The sequence below is a fragment of the Bidens hawaiensis genome, unplaced genomic scaffold (genome assembly GCF_021521415.1).
Source record: "Bidens hawaiensis isolate Kalapana, Puna unplaced genomic scaffold, B.hawaiensis_p1.1 tig00011791_1, whole genome shotgun sequence".
Classification (NCBI taxonomy): domain Eukaryota; kingdom Viridiplantae; phylum Streptophyta; class Magnoliopsida; order Asterales; family Asteraceae; genus Bidens; species Bidens hawaiensis.
In genome coordinates this window covers 291,087-311,153 of record NW_027491936.1, presented here as the reverse complement: position 1 = coordinate 311,153, position 20,067 = coordinate 291,087, and the positions used below count along the sequence as shown (strand labels likewise).

Below are 20,067 nucleotides of genomic sequence, written 5' to 3'. Positions count from 1 at the left end.
AGTGTATTTGGTCCTTGTTCAGCTTCGAATAACACCCGTTGAGTTTTTCTTTTTTCTTTTTTCTTTTTTTTTTTTTTGGTTTTTGGCTTTTACTTTCTCTTAAGAAAAAAAATAAAGGTGGAACTAACATAGTTTTTATTCTATTTTGCCCTCAATATTACTTGAGCTCTCACTACTTGGGTTACTTAACTTAATACTCTATTTCATTCTTTTAAATATATGGATTGAAGTCAAGGATTTGTTTCATTCACTATATTTATATTTAAAGATTACTATTCATTTTCTATACTTCTTTTTTTGAGTGTTTGTATATGGAAATGAGATGAGAAATGAGACGTATGAGTTTTTAATTAATAGACAAAATTACAGATATTGTTCTTTATGTTTGTAGTCAATTTCACTCATTGTTCTTTATCTTTAAAATTGATCTGTTTTATCCGTTATGTTTATAAATCTAACAACGTTTGTCCTTTAGCCCTAATTCAGTTAGTTTTTTTTCGTTAAATCAGAACATATGTCTTACGAATGAGGGCGGCCTTGTCATTTCATCTATTTATTTAAAAAAAACATTTTAATAAGAATAAATTATGATTTGTAACCCTGTGCTTTATGGGTGGGCGCAGCTTACAGGTCCCATTGCGATTTTTGAGTTTAAATGCGGGCTTAGTCTGTATCTGGCCGTTAGTTGATCGTCCGTTGACCCGTAAAAAAATGCTTAAATTACTTTGTTTTACCCCCGACTCTACAATAATACATGTTTTGAATCACTCAGTCGTCTTCATCTCATGTCCACTTAACTGAAAAAAGTAACGTCCATTCATGAACAACAATTGTTACAATATCAAACTAATGGAGAACGTAGGTGCAATCTTTGCAAATTAGAGACTAAACTTGCAATATGCGCATATCACATGGACCAAGAGTGTAATTAACTAAAATATTTACATAAGATACCTGAATGTGACTTTATCTTTAAACGGTTACATTGGCTTCTGTCATACCCCGACTTAGGGCCTGGGTGACACCCGTTAGTTAGTATCTGTTTTGTAAATGTATCAGAGTTGCAGGTTCGTTTTAGCAGAAGTCTTTAAAATAAAATATTATTATATTGAAAACTCGGGATTTAAATACTCGTTTGATATTTCAAATGCCTGTCTTTTGAAAATATGATTCTTTATAATACTCTGAATAAAATACCTGAGTCATCAGATAACCTCTAATGACTATATCTCCAATCTTCTAATCTGTCTTGCTTGTCAGTTCTATCTTTACTGTTTCCCTGAAACATGGGGGAAAATACGTCAGCACACCGCCGGTGAATAATGCTGACTCTGTTGTAAAATCTTTTCAATACTATTGTGAAATCAACAAGAATACCTTTCTGACAACTCATTAGTCACCCAACTTAATTGGGATGAAATTACCCTAAGTACATGTACAATTAATCATATACACCATGGCCCCGGGTAAATCCAAGACACCATGTATGAATGGATCCAGAAACACATATACTCTTAATCTGAGTATGCCCGTTTCTTATTATTGTAACACAAAGTTTTAAGGATTCGTAAAACCTATGCAAACAGTCATACTCTAAAAGAGTTGTAAAAGTTTATGGTCGTATTCACCTAATAAATAACAAATCATGTTAATAGCCTACAATTGTACGGTTTTCACATACGCTTTCGTGATTCCACCCACACAATACATGAATCTTTGTATGTAATGCATAAATATGTGTATGCAACTTCTTGTGATTTTGATTGGTCTCAAACTCTCAATGGATCTTTTATATTTTTGGGGGAAGTCCAATTTATTGGAAGTCGACCCACGCCACCATCTCACTCAGGGTATGTTTGGTTGGAGATAATGGAATGTAGGGGGAATGGAATGGGAGATGGAATGGAATGAACAAGGAAATGAAATTGACTATTACATTACTTTGTCTTGTTTGGTTAACCTTTTGGAATGAAATGAATTATTACTTTATGTTGTTTGATATAAAAGAAATTGTAGAAATGAAATAGAAATAATAAAAACACTCCTATCTCAAAATTCTAAAAAAAAAAAAAAAAAACTAAAATTGTGACGGTGGTAGCTCCGGCGACGAAAATGGTGGTGGTGGTGGCGGTCAGGCGGCAGGGGTGGCGGTGATCAAGCGGTGGTAGTATTGGTATTGATGGCAATGGTACGGTGGTGTCAGGCAACGACAGTGGTGGTGGTGGCGATGGTCAGGCAGCGGCGGTGACAATGGTTCCGGAGGTTACGGCGACGTTGTTGGCAGCGGTGGTGGTGACGGCCACGATGGTGGTAAGTTGGTGGTGGCGGCGTTGACGGTGGTGTGGTGGTGCCAATGGTAGTTGTGGGGGTGGTGGTTAGGTGGTTGTGGTGTTAAGAAATTAGAGTGAATGAGGAATGGAATGAAAAAAAAGGGGGGGTGGGAAGGAATGGTTTTGATGGAATAGGATTCCATGTGTAATGGATGATTGCATTCCATTGAGTAACCAAACATCAATTTTTTCATTCTCACACAATGAATTATTCCATTCTCCCTGTCATTCCTACATACCAAACGCTACCTTAGCTCTTTTGAAGTTGGGTAGAGTTAGCTTGGTTCTTGATTACTCACGTTCCCAACAAAATGCTATAGTAACTACTATTCATATTATTAGACATCGGCTTTTTTATAAGCGGGCTAAGCATATTAAACTGAATTGTTATTTTTATGCGACAGAAACTTCAAGACTTTATTTTACTATCTTACACTCATAGTCTCGTACTTTACTAATTCAGATGATTTACATCAGCTAGTAAGATTATTTCAAGATAGCGAAGTCAACAGATCAATATATTCCCTAATTTTCCTCTCTTAATTTACAATTAGAAGGTTCCTTTAACGAAATCAATTCAGGTTATTTTTGTTTGTGTTTTGCATTGCAAAATTTGTGTACTTTAACTATGAATGATTGAATTTATGATATCTCTAGTCTTGTGTTTTAGTGGCTTGCAGAACAAAGTTGTACCTAAATTCATAGGATTGAAAGTATGCATAGTTGCATACCAATTGGTCGATACAATGTCTATGTGTGAGTTGCATGATAAAATGAAACTTGTGAATATAATTTCAAGCTTCCTGTTAATAAAATAGGATTTTATTCAGGTTAGCCATTAAACTTTGGCTTTTCACTTTAGCTAAACAGTGGTTAGCTTTGTTCTTTCAAGTTTAACTTAGTATTATGATCAATCCTATACAAAAACACCAAATTAGTATAAATTTTGATTATTCAAGAAAGAACTATTAATGCATATACGATTTACATGACAAACGGTTGTTGACTTGTTGGTAACCTTCTGTTTAAATATAGGTCCAGGTTTTGAATTTCGGTTACCTGAGCCCAAAATTTTAATATATAGAACCCGAGGTACAACCGGAACCCAAGATTTTCAATGTATAAAACCCGAAGACCAATCTAAGTACAACAGTCAGTCCGGTCTATGGTGTTCTTTGGCATTGGGCTATTTACATTGAGGATTTGAGTCCTCACTTTCATAAGTTTTCAACATTCCATTAAGTGGATCATGAACAAATTATACAATATCAAATTAGGCTTTAAAAACTATATGCACCTGAAATTTTCAGATAACAAAAGAAGCTAAAGAATATGCTGGCTTTATTTAGAGGCCAGCTACATGTTTCAAGTGTCATTCCAAAGCTTCCATAAAAACAAATTGTCTAGTTTACTCATCACTCATGATTTTTATTCCAATCTTCATCTAAGGGGCAGACAGTACTAGCCATCATGTTTCTCCTTTATTCCTTGGTCACCTCTAATGCTAAACTCATCTATTTAAACCATCATTCCTTACCATTCTTTTATCACATTCATTTCTTCGTCTCACAATGTCGGGCCCACAACCTCCTCCATCGCGCCCATGGTTCCGCTTAGCCACCATGATGCGCCCTCCACCACCACCGCCTGCTGCTACACCTACTCCACCGCCCAATCCAAGCCCCGCGCCACCAAGGCCACCCATCATTCGGCCTACATTTACCACAACAACCCCTCCTCCCCAACCCACCCCTACCCCACCTCCACCACAACAACCCGCCCCCACCCCTACCCCTACTCCTACCCCACCACCACCTCAACAACCCAACCCGACCCCATCGCCTCCACGACCTATCCCATCCGTCGTTCGGGCTACTGATGTGGTGGAGCCACAGCCACCAGCATCACCGTCTCCACCACCATCATTCTCGGCTCCATCATCATCAACTCCGCCTCGTAAGTCACCACCATCCTCTCCACCACGGTCAACGCCTTCCGACGTGGTCAACCGTTCCCCTTCACCACCATTGACCACCACACGCGCTCTAACCCCACCATCCTCCCCACCTAAATTTCTCAAACCACTAGAACAAACCCCACCTCCACCCCAACCCACTAATCCACTAGCACCACCACCATCACCACCACCATCACCGCCACCACGATCACTATCTCCGTCCAAGAGACCCCATATTATTCTTTCACCACCGTCATCACCGCCTCGCCCTACCCAAATCCAACAAATTGAACACCCATTACCACCATCTTCCCCACCAAAAATCACTACATTTTCTGAACAAAACTCATCCGCATCGTCCAACACGCGCCCTCTTTCTCCATTATTACTCCCTTCACTTAAACAAAAACCCTACGACGAACCCGCACCCGAATACCAACAAAAAACCATGCATGTGGATCAAGAAACCAAAGAAAAACCCAAGCATTCAGCTACTAGTGTTAATGCCAGATCACACATTGGTGGATTCCATACTCATAACTCCACCCGAAAACCCGAAACCCTAAAGAAACACTTGGAATCAGAAGATGCAGCTGGGAAGAATATTATAACCATTGCTGGTGAAAACAAAGGAGCTATTATGAACATAGCTCCTTCTAGCGACAAAAAACATGAATATGGTAACAACATTAACCTCAACAGACTCAAACCGACCGCATCAAACGACAATGAAACCGAATCAGAAGCGAAGAACAAGAACCAAGACTCAAACTCAGCATTGAAGACATTATACCTCAACAGCAATGTGCAAGGTGTTAACAACTCCATTCTCTTCAATTGCTCAATCAGTCATCATGATCCTGGGATCCACCTCACTCTCTCAACAAACTCTGATTGCGATACCGGGGTTCATTCCAAGGAACATAATAAGAGAGCATTGATCTGAAGATGGTGGGAAAAGGGTCAGATTGTCAACTTCTTGTGTTGTTTTATAGTCATATAGTTATGGTATCATGCATTGTGAGTGAGTGAATAAGTTGAATGAATCTGACTGGTTGCATAAGTTCAGTGTGTTTGTTTCATATGAGGAACAGGTTTGCATGATTATGAATTAATAAACAGTTGATGCATGTTTTTAAATCTTTGTAATGCAAATGCTTATGGCTATATGACTATCTCTTTGCTATAAAAGGTTCTAAAGTGGAATTAAACAAATACTATAGTTTATGTAAAGAGATGCATTTTCTATTGTTTCCTATAACTGATTTAATTAAATCCATAAATCTATTGCCAAAATAATATTGGAACTTTCTTTTATGTTTTTTCTTTATTGTTTTCTAGTCATTTTCTACCGATCTGATTGCTTGAAAGTTGAAGTATTGGAATGCATAGTATTTAGGGTTATTATCGAGCCAACGGACCAGGCTCATCTCTTATATTGTAATCGTTTATTAAATAAAATGAATCGATTCACTTTTATAATCTATGTTTCAATAGATAGTCGTTAGTATTTCTTTTCAATTTATCAAAATAATGTTTACTTTTCCTTAGTTACCAGTTTGGGTCACCTACGAACTATTATGACTATATGTAATAGGTCGGGCTTGTCGCCTTTAAAAACTGATCCTAACTCGACTTGATTCGTTTACAAACTGGATCGAGCCCAGATCGGTTTGCTTACAACTAATTAAGTGGATTTGAAGAGGTGTGCTATTTGAAGAGCCTATATGTAATATTGTATAGTAGGCACACTACCGGACAAATTGGACAATTCATAGTACAAAGCCCAAATAGTTATTTTTGTTAGTTGGGCTCAAAAGAATTTGTAACATTGTTTAGCAACTTTAGTTAAGTAAAACTATCTTAAAGCTTCTTTTTCACTTTAAGATAAATTTTTTAATGAAATTATTAAATACTCTCAGGAGTGGTATATATAGAAGATATCTCATCATGTGATCTAGGTTAAATTCCTGCCCACATTTAGTTTCAAAGTCTCCAGTGTGATGATGGGAGGCTAGGCGATTAGGTGGTTTTTACTAGTTGGATCGTTAAACTGAACGGGTTTTATCTCACCGCACTGTCGTGCCTTCGGGCGAGTGTTCACGGGTGTTGGCCTTAGGTGAGGGTTTTTCCCGGAACGAAAGACGAGTGTATTCCGATGCGGGGAATCTAGCCAGTGGCCCATTTAAATGATTCATTGGCCGTTTAAACAAATTAGAAGATATCTCAAATCAAATCAATAAATGCTAATAAAGGTATGATGATATTATCATAACTAGGAGCCAAAGTAAGTATAATATCGGATCATGTGAATAATAATGACAAATTTGTTAAAGCAATAAGATAATTATATTGTGGTATATATTTATTTATAATACAAACCCTATATTAATGATAAGTAATTGAAATGTTACGTTAATGTCCAACGTCAATATATGTGATTTGCTGAAAGAAAAATTTTAATAATACTAAAAGAGTCACGAGTTATCTAAAAGCATCGATGTTGTTCGTGTTGCTTGATCCAATTAATTCCAACAAATACTATTAAAATCATTCATTGAAGTTTCAAAGTGTTTCATCACTTCACGTTCTAAAATGTTTCATTTGATTTCTAAAGTTATTGTATTCAACTAACACGTTTGTTTTAGGTTGATGGTACGTTAAAGTCCTACTATAAAGAATTCCACGATATAATTTCTACGGATGCAACATTTTATACTAACAAGTAATGATAATGTTATTGTCATGTCAAGGGTTTTAGTTTCTTGATAAGTTAGTTTTTTCTTTATATATATTTTCTTATTTTTATGACATGAATTAAAAACAAAAAAAATGCGTTTCTCTTGGAGTCGGTTCCTTAAAATGATAATACGCAATCATATGATTAGGCTTGACTATCATATGTATTTGTTTAGATTATTGATGTTTATTGATTCTTGAGTGTTACTATTTTAAATGAATGGTTGTCCACTTCTTCCTCATTGTACGAATTCTTCTTATAGTTTCAACACTAGGATCCAAAATCATAAAAATTAGCAAAATATTAATTATTAAGTATTATTTGTCTATGTCTATGATCAAAAGATAATATAAATCAAAGTCGGTACGAAATAAATCAATAATACAAGTATATAAACAACAAGAAATTGCATATTTGTATATGTAATAATAAAGAATTCACATTTATTTTGTATGTTTTAAAAAAAGACAGAATTACAAATTTTGTCCTTTAAAAAAAGCCAAATTACGGTTCGTGTCCTTTTCTAAGTTTCCTTGCAGGCGGTGTACTTTAAACTTTTTTTTCCTACAAGTTATGTCCTTTACGCTAACTGGGTTAGAATAACTCTGTTAAATCCCATCACGTGAGAAGCATGTGAGGGTAGTTTTGTCTTTTTGCCTACCCTGCTTCTTCTTCATCACAAGGGCAGAAACATCTCGCCGGAAAACTCGTCGGAGCTCCGGCATCCATTTCCGGCCACCAAACATCAACATCACTTCAAACCAACAATCCCATCATAACCACCTAGTAATGAAGAGTCTGACGTCAGCACTTAAATTGTTTATCCCAATAATACCCCTACATTATATGACCTCACCTTTTGATTAAATGCTTCCTCCTCCATCTCCATCTGACCACAAATTCTTTTCAAAGAATCCACCGCACCCTTCACAAATGAGGAAACTCTACAACCACAATAAAGGCAAAATCCACCCGTCACCACCACCGACCACCTATCTCATGCTCCTTAACCACCAACAACACCGCCGTTAAAAACTTCTCCGGCGACACCGGAGCCGGCGGAAGCCACCCTCCGAGGTTCAACTGCTACTGCTTTTCATGTTACACTAGTTACTGGGTCCGGTGGGATGGCTCACCAAACCGCCAGCTGATTCATGAAATCATTGATGCTTATGAGGATGGATTGATTAACAACAACAATAATAATAATAGTAACAAAAAGAATAAGAAGGATAGAAAGAAGAATAAAGTTTCTCCAACTCCAGATTCTTCTCACGCGCCGCCGAGTGTTGTGGAGGAAGTAGCTCACGCGCCGCCGCAAGAGGAGGAAAATATGGTCAACAATGATGACGATGAAGGTGACGGTCAAGATGGATTGATCAGTGCCACGTCATCATCGGAGAAAGGATCAGCTTGCAAAACCCTAAGCAGGCCGTAAATCAGCTTGCAAAACACTCACACAATCACCGTCCGCTCAACTCAATTATAGACGATCAATAATCAGCAACCATAACAGACAACTATAACAGACAGCTGCCATCGCCACCACCAACGGTTACGAATCGGACCCACCACCAACGATTACGAATCAGAAATTAAAACCCTAAAAACAGGTGTTTTGTGATAGAACCCTAATTCCAAACGAATCAGAATTGAGGACGATTGTGGATGAGGGAATCGGAGATGGAGCGGTGGCTGGTGGCGGAGCTATGGTGGCGGTGGTGATGGTGTTTGAGGAGTGGTTATGGTGATGGTGTGGTAGAACATAGAGAGAGAAGTGAGATGAGGCAGCACAGAAACAGAAGAAGGAGAAGAAGAAGAAGCAGGTAGGCAAAAAGACAAAACTACCCTCACATGCTTCTCACGTGATGGGATTTAACAGAGTTTTTCTAACCCAGTTAGCGTAAAGGACATAACTTGTAGGAAAAAAAAGTTTAAAGTACACCGCCTGCAAGGAAACTTAGAAAAGGACATGAACCGTAATTTGGCTTTTTTTAAAGGACAAAATTTGTAATTCTGTCTTAAAAAAATTCTAATATAAAATGAGATTCATTAAGTTGTAGGCTTGCGGCTTGGCTTTAAAGCATCTAGAGACTTCATGGACCACGCGTTCACATCATGTGACTTGAGGTACTTGATTATATTAACAAGTAGACTTTGGCTAGGGGTTTAACAAATAATTAAACCATAATGTAAGGTTTTTATGGCTTATAATTAATGGATTAACAAATACTTAAATCATAATGGGATTAACAAATATATTGAAATACTAATTAAGGCCAACCGCAATGCAAAGGTTAGGAACGTCATGGGTCCAAGTTGACTGAGAAAAGGAGACACACAACACCATTATCTCATATTAAAAGTTTGTGACTATGAATCTACGCAGACCATTTCTATGAAATGGGATGGAGAGAGAGGGAGGAAGTTCATGAGGTTTGTTTGCTGTCTTTCCACGTCTTCACATATACAATTACTCCAAAATGTTTATATATAAAGTTGGTTGGATTTGTTTATGACTAATATAAGAGTGTCATGGTATAAAATATAAATGACTAATATAAGAGTGTCATGGTATAAAATATAAATAGTTAATTTATTTTTTCGTTAGGATCGGGGGAGGGGGGATGGAAAACTATATTAATAATGTTTATAATATTATTTTTATTTAATATAGCCATTAATCGTATACTATTTAAATCAACAGCGCATAGAGTATGAACGCGAATAACCATTTTCTCCATACGAGGTGTTGACTTGAATCAGCTAGTACAAGAGGCCACATTTTCAACATTATAAGTTGTATATCATGCTCTATTTAGACCTTAATTTATTCACTTTTCAAGTCAAACATTAATCATTTTTTAAACTATTAATATTGTGACCGCTACTCTTAAGAAGTTGTTTAGGATTTGAATGTTGAGGAAGATTATGATATTATGGTAAAGAATGGCTTTACATGATCAAATACACCCGTGTATGTTTTTGACTTTCAAATGCATATATGTAGTGACTAGAATCAATTTGGTGTATTTCAAAGTCAATCAAGTTAAAATTTACCCCTAAAAAAGATGGATCAAGGATGCTTAATTGCCTATGGTTGAAGTGGTAAGTAGAATGATGAAATTAAATTAGCAAATAAGTAGGTTAGCTGACAATTGTAATCAAAGAAGTAACATAACTTGGTCGACTTGATTTTTAGATAGTCAACCGTGTTTGAAAAGAAAATGATAACTTGAAAGCAAATAACCATGGTTATACACGTTACTTCCCAAAATAAAGCATGAATCAAATTGTCTTCTTTTTTTATACCTATTTTTGTTCCTCAAAGCCATGTGTTTGTATTTGCCATGCCACGTTTTTACTTTTTTTTTTAATATTGGTACATCTATCTATAATATATATAAAAGAAGACCCTAAAATCTTATGTGTCGCGATATGGTCGCTCCCCCCTTTTAGGAAAGCCACCAGATTGCTTGATTTTTAAATGGAGGCCTCTCATTGATTTAACCCAAATTCATGAGTATGGGTCTTACCAAAACCAGATAGCTCTTAAACGGGTTATAACATCTCATTAAATTAAAAAGTAATCTTACCAATTATTTAATATGAAATCCTATAAAATAGGGATATACTAAAATTTAATATCCAATTTAAAAAGAAAAAGATATTATTTATAATTAATAAACAATTTTATAGTAAAAAACATAAGCGGGTCATGAGTAATAGTACTCTGTTCCAAATAGCGCGAGCAGACATTAGCTATTACTAAGAAATTTTGATATATTCACAGTGATTCGAAACCTTGTTTATTATTATATGTATTTACGTTCTTTAAATTTTGTATTGTATGTTCAGAAAATGGCAAACAAAACTTTTGGATAATTGGATTTTTGATTTGAACAATTGCGGAATATATACATATAAATATTAAAAACGAATAATGTAAAACAACCCTCGTAATACGGGGGATAAAATCTAGTGTATGTATATATATTGTTTGCTTTGTAGTTGGAGGTTTCTCTAAAAACAGCATCTCTATTTACAATTCTGCATCATACCCTTCACAGACCCTACCAATATCTTTTGTTATTTGTGAAATTTACTTTGTACAATTGATATTGTTGTTGCATATGTGGATGATAAATTTTTGAAGGTATCAAAGATTTTCACGTGACATTTAAGAGCAATTAATTTCACAATTACTTTCACAATTAGCATCATGTATGTAATTAAAGGCAATATCCTTCATATTCGTTGAGGTAACTAAACCTTATTTTGAACATTAAAGTCCAAAGACTTTCATCCATGAAACCAATGAACCTAGCTTATTTGATTAAAGAATTAGACACTTATTAGGGTTAATGGAGTGCTCATCTCATCCATCTTCTTTTGGGGCTGAAAGAGGCAAGGTGGTGTTCTAGCCCACCCCAAGCCATTCGGCCCTGGTTTGCTCACCTTCCCATCCTTTATCTTCTTTGTCTCCTTCCCAAATTGTGTGGCGACCCCAAGTCAGGGTGTTTTATGTCGGACCCTAGGGACACGGAGTGGTGTTTCCGACAATCCCAAGACCTCCTGAGTCCATCCCCGAGGGCACTCCTTTCACCCAATTTAAGAGTAATGCATACCTAAATGGTATTTCAAGACTAGACCATCAATCACCATACATAAATTCAAATGAATAATAGCGATTACGTAAATGAATCGGTTCATATAATAAACTTAACGAGCTATCACAATTCACAAATTATGTTTTGATTTCCGACTTAGCACTCTTTTTTTTGAAAGCCCAGACACCCAGATCACCATTTCTCCATAAAACGGAACATGGTGATCCAGCCCACCCACGCAGAAGAAAACCCACAACTAAAAAAACCTCCAGCCTCAGCTCAAAACAAATTGCTACATGCTAAACTCAAATCCACGACCTTTTATAAGAAAAGTTATAGGACCACCGCTAGGCCCGTTGGTCTTTGGTTCTAACCTAACACCCTACATTTGAAATATAATTGGTACATGTATTATGTATATACACAATAAGGTACGGCTAGGTTGCCTCCAGACTCAAAACGTGGCTAGGAAGTGGGCACAGCACCTGACCATTGTTTTGTCTAGTCGCTGTTTAGTCGGCTCAGTGACCACACCTTTTGAAGCCAGCACCATACCCGGGGGTTCACATTATAGACTTAAAGTGGGTCCTTTATACACTGGCTCTCTGGAGTCTGGACGATTTTCCCTTTTTACTGTATGATTCACTTGCGTTAATCATAAGCCTGCCACTTTATTGTAATCGTTTTACAGTAAATTATATAATGAAAATCTTCATTTTTCTCAAAAAAAAAAAAAAAAAATTACAACCAGCTTCTTTCAATTATTACAAACTATTCATATAAATTTCATAATTATGAGAGTTGCTGGGGCATCAATTGTCTGTACCAAATAATGAATGGACTTGACAACTTTACAATATTAACAATAAATTCTGCAAAAATGGAATCTTAGTTACTTTTGTATATACAAAAAATAGAAAAGATATTCATTTCTAATTTTCTATACCAAATTACCAATTAATAAACTTTGGTCTGCAGGTAACATTTACCAAATTAAAATGAAACTAAAAACAGCAGAAAATTCACAGATTATTTTCAATACCTAACAAAAAGAAATATAAACCGGACCCAAAAAAACTATCCTAATCATCATCGTCATCGTCGTCATCACTAGGGATGAGATCAGTACCTTACCAGTACCGAATTTCAAGAAAAGCAAATACTAAATCTTCCGGTACAAAATATTCATCTTTTGTATTGTCTCGGTACCAAAAATACCGAAACCAAATACCGAATTGTACGATACCGGTTCGATACTCGCCTTCATGGTACCAAATGCTCATCCCTAATCACTAGTATCATCGTGACCGTTCCATGGACCCCGAGAACTGATCCGACGGGCCAATTTTCTTGCTGCTTTTCAACCTCAGTAAACCGTACAACTTCTGAATCTCCTTCACAACCGGCACACTGCAATTACTGTCCATCACATACACATTCGACGTCTCCGCCACAGGCGACGTGTCCTCCGCTGGTAATACGCCATTATGATGCAACCGTATTCCACTTGACGACAACCTAGATTCCCCATTAATCTGCAAAGCCGTTATCACCGACTTCAACGCCCGACCAGGCGATCCACGGTTCGAAATCATCAACTCACTCATCTCCGCAGGACTCATCGTCGCTCCCGTAAGCAAAATCTCTTCCACTTGAGGAAACAATTTATGATCCTTTATCCCCAAACAATTATTCGCTAACGTCTTAAACGAATCGAAATCACACAAAGGGAAATATATATGCACATCGATACGACCAGGCCGTAACACAGCCGGATCAATCCGCTCCTTACTATTCATTGTAAACACCATCACCTTCTCATTCCCACAACACGAATTCAATAACCCATCCATAAAATTCATTACCCCGGACAAACTAACCGCAGTTGAAGATCTCGAACTCTGATTAACAAACCGATCGAGATCTTCAACTACGATGAACGACTTGGTTCCGGTTTGCAACAACATCTGTTTCAAACCGGAATCATCCACCACTTTCGTGAGGTCGACATCATAAACATCATAATTCAACAGTTTCGCCATCGCAGCGATAAAACTCGACTTTCCAGTACCCGAAGGCCCGTACAGAAGATAACTCCGTTTCCAAACACGACCTAATTTGTTATAATACTGTTTCGATTTCAAAAACGAATCGATATCCGACTTAACCTTTATTTTCAGATCAGGATTAATCGCTAGAGTATCAATAGTCGCAGGATGCGATAACCGGACAGCACTCCACCGGAGTGTATTGTCTTCGGTCACGGTATTGATATACAATTTTAATTCTTTACATCTCATCTCTATATCCTCAACCGCTCTGTATATACGCCTGGAGTATCCTGCGCTTGTCTTTTCTTTTGAGCTTAAGCACAAGTGTTTTGTTGTAGACGCGTCTTGCATCAATGTTTTTACCTTTACCTTCCTGGTTCGACCCTGGCGCCGAGGAACGTGTCGTGGATGACTTGTTCCTCGTCGACGCCGTTTGCGTTGGGGCCGGAGATTAGGTTTGTGAAGTCGGAGTCTTCGAGTGTGGGTAGAGAGTTCAGGTAAGTATACACTTTACGGTAAAACGGATTGTGTTGATTGTTTTCGGTGAGTTCGGGGACTTTGAGATATTGATGGACGTGAATTCGGTCTTCGATCCAGTGGCTCCGTTTTTTTAACCGGAAAATTAAAGTGGTTCGGGATATGAAGAAAGAAATAATAAATGAAAGTATGAGCAAAATCCCCATCGAATTAATATTAGAGAACTGAAGAGGTAGGTCCCAGCAGAGCCCAGTTGGACCCGCAAGACTCACCTTGAAGTGGAACGTCTGCGCAGAAACCAACTGGATCCGCATGACCAACCATGCTCAGAGACGTGACGTCCTTACGCGCAGTACGCAAGCTGGTCCCGCAGGAAATACCTCCCAATGGTGAAGGACTCCGCCTGTCCCCGCAGCCTCGGATACAAGCCATCAGGGAAGGCCACCCGCGCAGCAAGGCTACACGCACAAGGCACTTAGCTCTCAATCACTCAGTGTCACCTGAAGGAATGAGCAAAGCCGGGAACAATCCCGCACAAGGGCGGGAGGGGGAATACTCCCGCCCAAATAAGCCAGTCCGTACGATACGGGAAGATATTCTGTACTGTACCTGACGAGGTATGGGAAAAAGATCTGACTAAAGATACGACAGCTTATTGACACAGTATGGCGAGCAGCATGCTCCTGTACTGTGTCACTATTAGCCGCTGCCTACTCACCAACTACTGCCATACCACGTGCGTAGCCGGCAGTTGGTGGAAAAGGAATAGTACACAGCAGGCCTGGTCACTATCAGCCGCTGCCTACCCACCAACTACCAGCAGGGCACGTGCGTAGGCCACTGTTGGTGGAACAGGAACACTGTTGCAGCCGGCCACACCTCCTTGGAAACCTACCTTCGGCTATAAATACCACAAATGATATGACCATCTGATCTCAACATATCTTATCTTGTATCATCATATTATACCTGATATCTGCTATAGCAATCTCTTAATATACATTTATATTTAAAGAGCAATCTAGTCTGATTCTCACGCCGGAGGGTGGTCACAAGGAGGAACCCCCCCCCCCCTTCTCAGTGACAAGCTCACGGTGTCTGTTTTGCAGGTTATCAGAAGAACCATCTTCTCTGGGTCTAACCCCTCGTGGGAAACATCTATCTAACCCCCAGGTTACCCGTAATCTGTCCGGGGTCCGGTTAGTGTTTCTTCATTGGCGCCATCCGTGCATAAAGCTAGAACATTTTTCTCCAGTTTTTTCAAACTTCTAAGATGGTTAAAGAAACTCCGGTAACCACAACCCCAGCTACTGGGGGGAATACCGGCAACACAGTTTTTACAAACACTACCCCGGCTACCCAAGCCGGGGCAAGTGAAGTAAATTTTACGAACACTACCCCAGTTACCCAAGCTGGGGCAAGTGCAATAAATGATCGCCCACTGGGATTCACTGAAACCCAGTTAGAGAAACGAAGACTCCCCCGCCAAACACTCGATGAAGTTAAGGCATGGGCGGAGGCACGACAAAAGGAATTCCAAGCTGAGTTGGACGAACGCTTGCGTCCCGTTCAACAGGCCGACGAATTCGAAGAATACTTGGACGATGATTCGGAGGAATCCGACTCCGACGCGAACCCTCGCCATAGGGCAAAAGGGAAGCGTAAGGAAACGGACTCCCAACCGAGAAGGCATTTTGGACAAGCCTTCAAACCAAAAAATACAGGTGGAAGTCCACGTGACTTCTCCAAAACATTCAGACCAAACGTTGCAAATGCGGGAACGTCCAAATTTGCAAGGGACGTTGCGGAAGCAATCGCCCCAAAAAGTACCAAACAAATGACAAGCATAGGCACATATGATGGTATATCTGACCCAGACGATCATTTGAACAGATTCATAGCGGGGGCAACCGTCAGTAGTTGGACGGAACCTACGTGGTGTTACATGTTCCAAATGACACTGGTTGGGGCTGCTAGAGCGTGGTTCGATCGTCTACCGGTCAACCACATCTACGACTGGGCAGACTTCCAACAGAAGTTTAGCCAACACTTTAGCCAGCAAAGAAAGTATACCGAGGAGCAATGGACAATCCTCAAATGCATTCGAGAGAAAATGAATCTTTGCTAGACTTCATCACTCGCTATAATCAACTAACGATTTGATACCATATGTTGATTATATCCTTGAGACATGGGTAAAACATAAACCCTAACATGTTGATTCAATCATAAATAAGAAATTAAACATCATAGTAATAGAACTTACTTGTAGAAATTGAGATCATTAAGAAGGATGATGATGTCATGATGACTTCTGATTCGGTTCTATTACGATGTCACTAATTGATAGAGATCTTAGAGAGAAAGTTATCGGTGTGTGTTCTTAATTTTCTGTTGTTGTACTGTGACATCTAAAGGAAACCCTAATATATATATATATATATATATATATATATATATATATATATATATATATGGATATTATCAAATAGCCCATATAATTTATGGACCAATCAAATTATTTGATTAATTATAATATTTAAATGATAATGAGGTCAGATTATATTATATATGATTTTCCGACATACACTGCTACAACTCCACACGTGACATATTTCACCACAAAAAACAATAAATAAAATAATTATAAAAAATCCATTACCCTTATATATTGACTTCCGACCACCGTAACCAGCATTATCATTATCACCATGGAGACCATATCAACCTCTGTTCCATACATTCCCAAAATACCCCCCAGACCCCATTACTTCCACCACCTCAAACCACCACTTCTTCTACACTCCACCACCGTTGCCGGAAAACCTTCAGCTTCAATATCAACCAAACCAACTCCTCAATCTCACCACAAATACACCCCAAAGAGTCTTCAATATCAATCAATCCCATCTCAATCTCGCCTCCAGACCCACCGGACCAACGCCGCCACCGGATACGCGGCAGCACTCGTCGACGCCGCACTGTGCAATAATTCGCTGGATGCCATTCATAGGTATATTAGACAGACATAATGTTATTATTGTAATGTTAAAGGTAGTTTATTTTTAACAGTAAAGTTACTTACAATACTCTTGAAACTGCTATAAAAATACATTCATTGCCTAAGAGACAATATAGAAAACACTAGGTGCTATATGGAGCGATTAATCGAATTGAAATTATTTATATGTAAATTTTCAAATATACGCATATATATACCAATCTTTATAAACAAAGTTTTCAATTTTAACCGATATTGACCAAATAACGATTAATCTGCGACTAGTCGGTGGGTACCGACTAGCGATTAATTTGGATTAATCAGCATCTAGGCGGGATTTTTACAACCAAGCTCCAAGTGTGCTAGCCCAGGTATATTATGTATAGGGGTGTGCAATGGGTACTACCCGGACCGGAACCGGTTCAAACCCGGAACTGTTTAGAAGGGATTTTCAAACCCGGAACCGGACTGTTTACGCATGGGCCGGTCCGGGTTTTAAACGGGTTACCTACAAACCTGGTTTGCATGCCTTCCTGCCTATTCTTGACTTATTGCACAACTAAAAAACGTGATTTCCTACACAACCATATAGAAAATTGAAAACCTCAAACATGTGATGTAAACGTGCACCATTTATCCAAACAAAACAAAAGGCTGCAAGTTGTATTTGAATAAGTGAAACAGTAAATATTGAACCTGAATATATAATATTATGCCACATAACAGTGATAACACAATGTTAGTCAACATAAACTTTAGGTAGAGAAATGAGACGATAAGAACGGACGTATTCTTCTATCTATTGTAATATAATTGGAGAAGGATTGCTTTGCGGGTTCCATCCTTGTTCTGCCGGGTATGACCCGGATCGGACCGTTTCCCGTTTAGATGGAATTCTCAAACCCGGATCCTGGACCGTATATGGAATACGGGACGGGTTCATGGGTTTGGCGGGAGTGACCCGTGAAATGCTCACCCCTAATTATGTAAAGAAATGGTGTGCACGGTTCGGTTTGGTTACTAGCCTAAACCAAGTTAACCAATCAGTTTTCGGTTAATCGGTTTGATTTGTTCGGTTAATTTTTCGGTTTTCAGTTTGGTTTGGTTTGGTTTGGTTAATTTCGGTTAATGACCAAAATTAAGCTTAGGCTAAAATTTTTACTTAGAAATGAAGGTATAAAAGCTAGAAATAAATGAAAATATGAATGGTTCGATCCAGTTACTTTAGGTTAACCGAGGGTACAAAAAATAACTGATAACCGATTTTCGTTTAATTCAGTTACCGGTTAATTTTGGTTCAGTTAACGGTTTGGTTATTGCTCACCTCTTAACGTTCTTTCCTTGTAAAACCCTAATTACAATTAAAACTAGTGTTGTAGAAATCGTTAGTCGCTAGTTGGCGGTAGGGTGGGGACTAGCGATTAATCGTGGATTAATCGGAATTTATTGGGATTAATCAGATTCTTCATGATTAATCGGCGCCTAGTCTGGATTTTTACAACCCATGATTACAACTGTCAATACAATTTACAATTTACACTATGCATAACCCGCTTAAAACGTTTAACTACAGGGATGTGAAAAGGTTGTTGAAGTGGCTGAATTGTAATGAGATGTTGAAGGATTTGATGAAGGATTCATTTGTTGAGGAGAGTGTGAAAGGGAGGGTGATAAAAGAGGTGGCGGAGAAAGGTAAGTTTCAACGGCAGGTGGTGGCGATGGTGAAGATGCTGGTGGCAAAGAACAAGTCTGGGTTGGTGGTCAAAGTGATGGAGGAGTTTGAAGGGATTTATTGCCAGTTGAATAACGGTTCGAAGTTAAGGATGTGCTAATGTTTGGGATTGATTGTGTACTGGATTGATAATATGTAACACCCCAACCCGGAACAGGTCGACGTGTCACTCTTACAGATATCATAACAAAATTCGAATAAGCCTAAGTCAAATTATATTTACTCAAATAACCGAAAATGAATAGCCTTTAAAAAGCTTGAACTTCATTATTATATCTCATCACTAATTTCCCCGAGTCCCGTATTACCTGAAAACAAAATAAGAAAAACAAAACAAGAAAATACGGCTGAGCCAAAAATTGCCCAGTAACGGAGAGAACAATAGTACAGGTAAAGGCATACATAAGACAAAACACATACTGAAATAAAACTGAAACTATTGCGGATATAAAACCACGTTTTAGACCGAACTATAATTAGATGCGAAACATAATCCGATACACGATCGGGACGTAATCTGAATATACTCAAATTTAACCAAATGCATATACACATATCAAAACGGACCAGAAATATAGCGAAACAAAATATAATTACTAATATACACGACGATGATGTTAAAATAAATAGGTCGTGTAATACGGAAGCACCCAGAGCCTAAACAGAGGGGTACACAGCTAGCTAGTCCATGCACCAAGGAGACGGTGTGGGTGGCGTGCACACATTGTTCCATCTCAAACAGAAGTCAGGAGTCAGGAGTCAGGAGTCAGAAGTCGGAGCTAAGATCGATCTATACGCCTCTAAGTGGCCAAGGTACTACATGAGTACTTTCAGAGACGCCGTGAACTTTGATTACGCACTGTCACGATAAGTGCCATGTCAGGAGTCAGGAGTCAGGAGTCGGAGCTAAGATCGATCTATACGCCCCTAAGTGGCCCTAATACTTCAAAAGTACTAGTTAGAGACGCCGTGAACTTTAATTACGCACTGTCACGACAAGTGCCTTCCCGTTGACGCCCCAACGACAAGTCAGAAAATGCTCGGGTAACAGAGTACTAAAACTAAAAACATATAACTAAAATATATTATATAAAATAACTGAACTCAAAATATAACCGACGTGTAACGAAAATCCGTGCTACAAAGTAACGGAATAGATTCAATACTAT

At 38.4% G+C, this 20,067-nt stretch overlaps 1 protein-coding gene and 1 pseudogene across 1 annotated transcript; one reads left to right on the top strand and one right to left on the bottom strand.

Annotated features, from left to right (window-relative positions):
- Window positions 1–12,910: 12,910 nt before the first annotated feature.
- LOC143539010 (AAA-ATPase At2g46620 pseudogene) lies at window positions 12,911–14,371 on the bottom strand (annotated as a pseudogene).
- Window positions 14,372–16,819: 2,448 nt separating this feature from the next.
- LOC143538989 (ATP synthase delta chain, chloroplastic-like) lies at window positions 16,820–19,001 on the top strand. Its single transcript, XM_077032422.1, has 2 exons — window positions 16,820–17,178; window positions 18,740–19,001. The coding sequence occupies exons 1-2, from the start codon at window positions 16,877–16,879 to the stop codon at window positions 18,996–18,998; spliced, it is 561 nt and encodes a 186-aa protein (XP_076888537.1). The 5' UTR covers window positions 16,820–16,876; the 3' UTR covers window positions 18,999–19,001.
- Window positions 19,002–20,067: the final 1,066 nt, after the last annotated feature.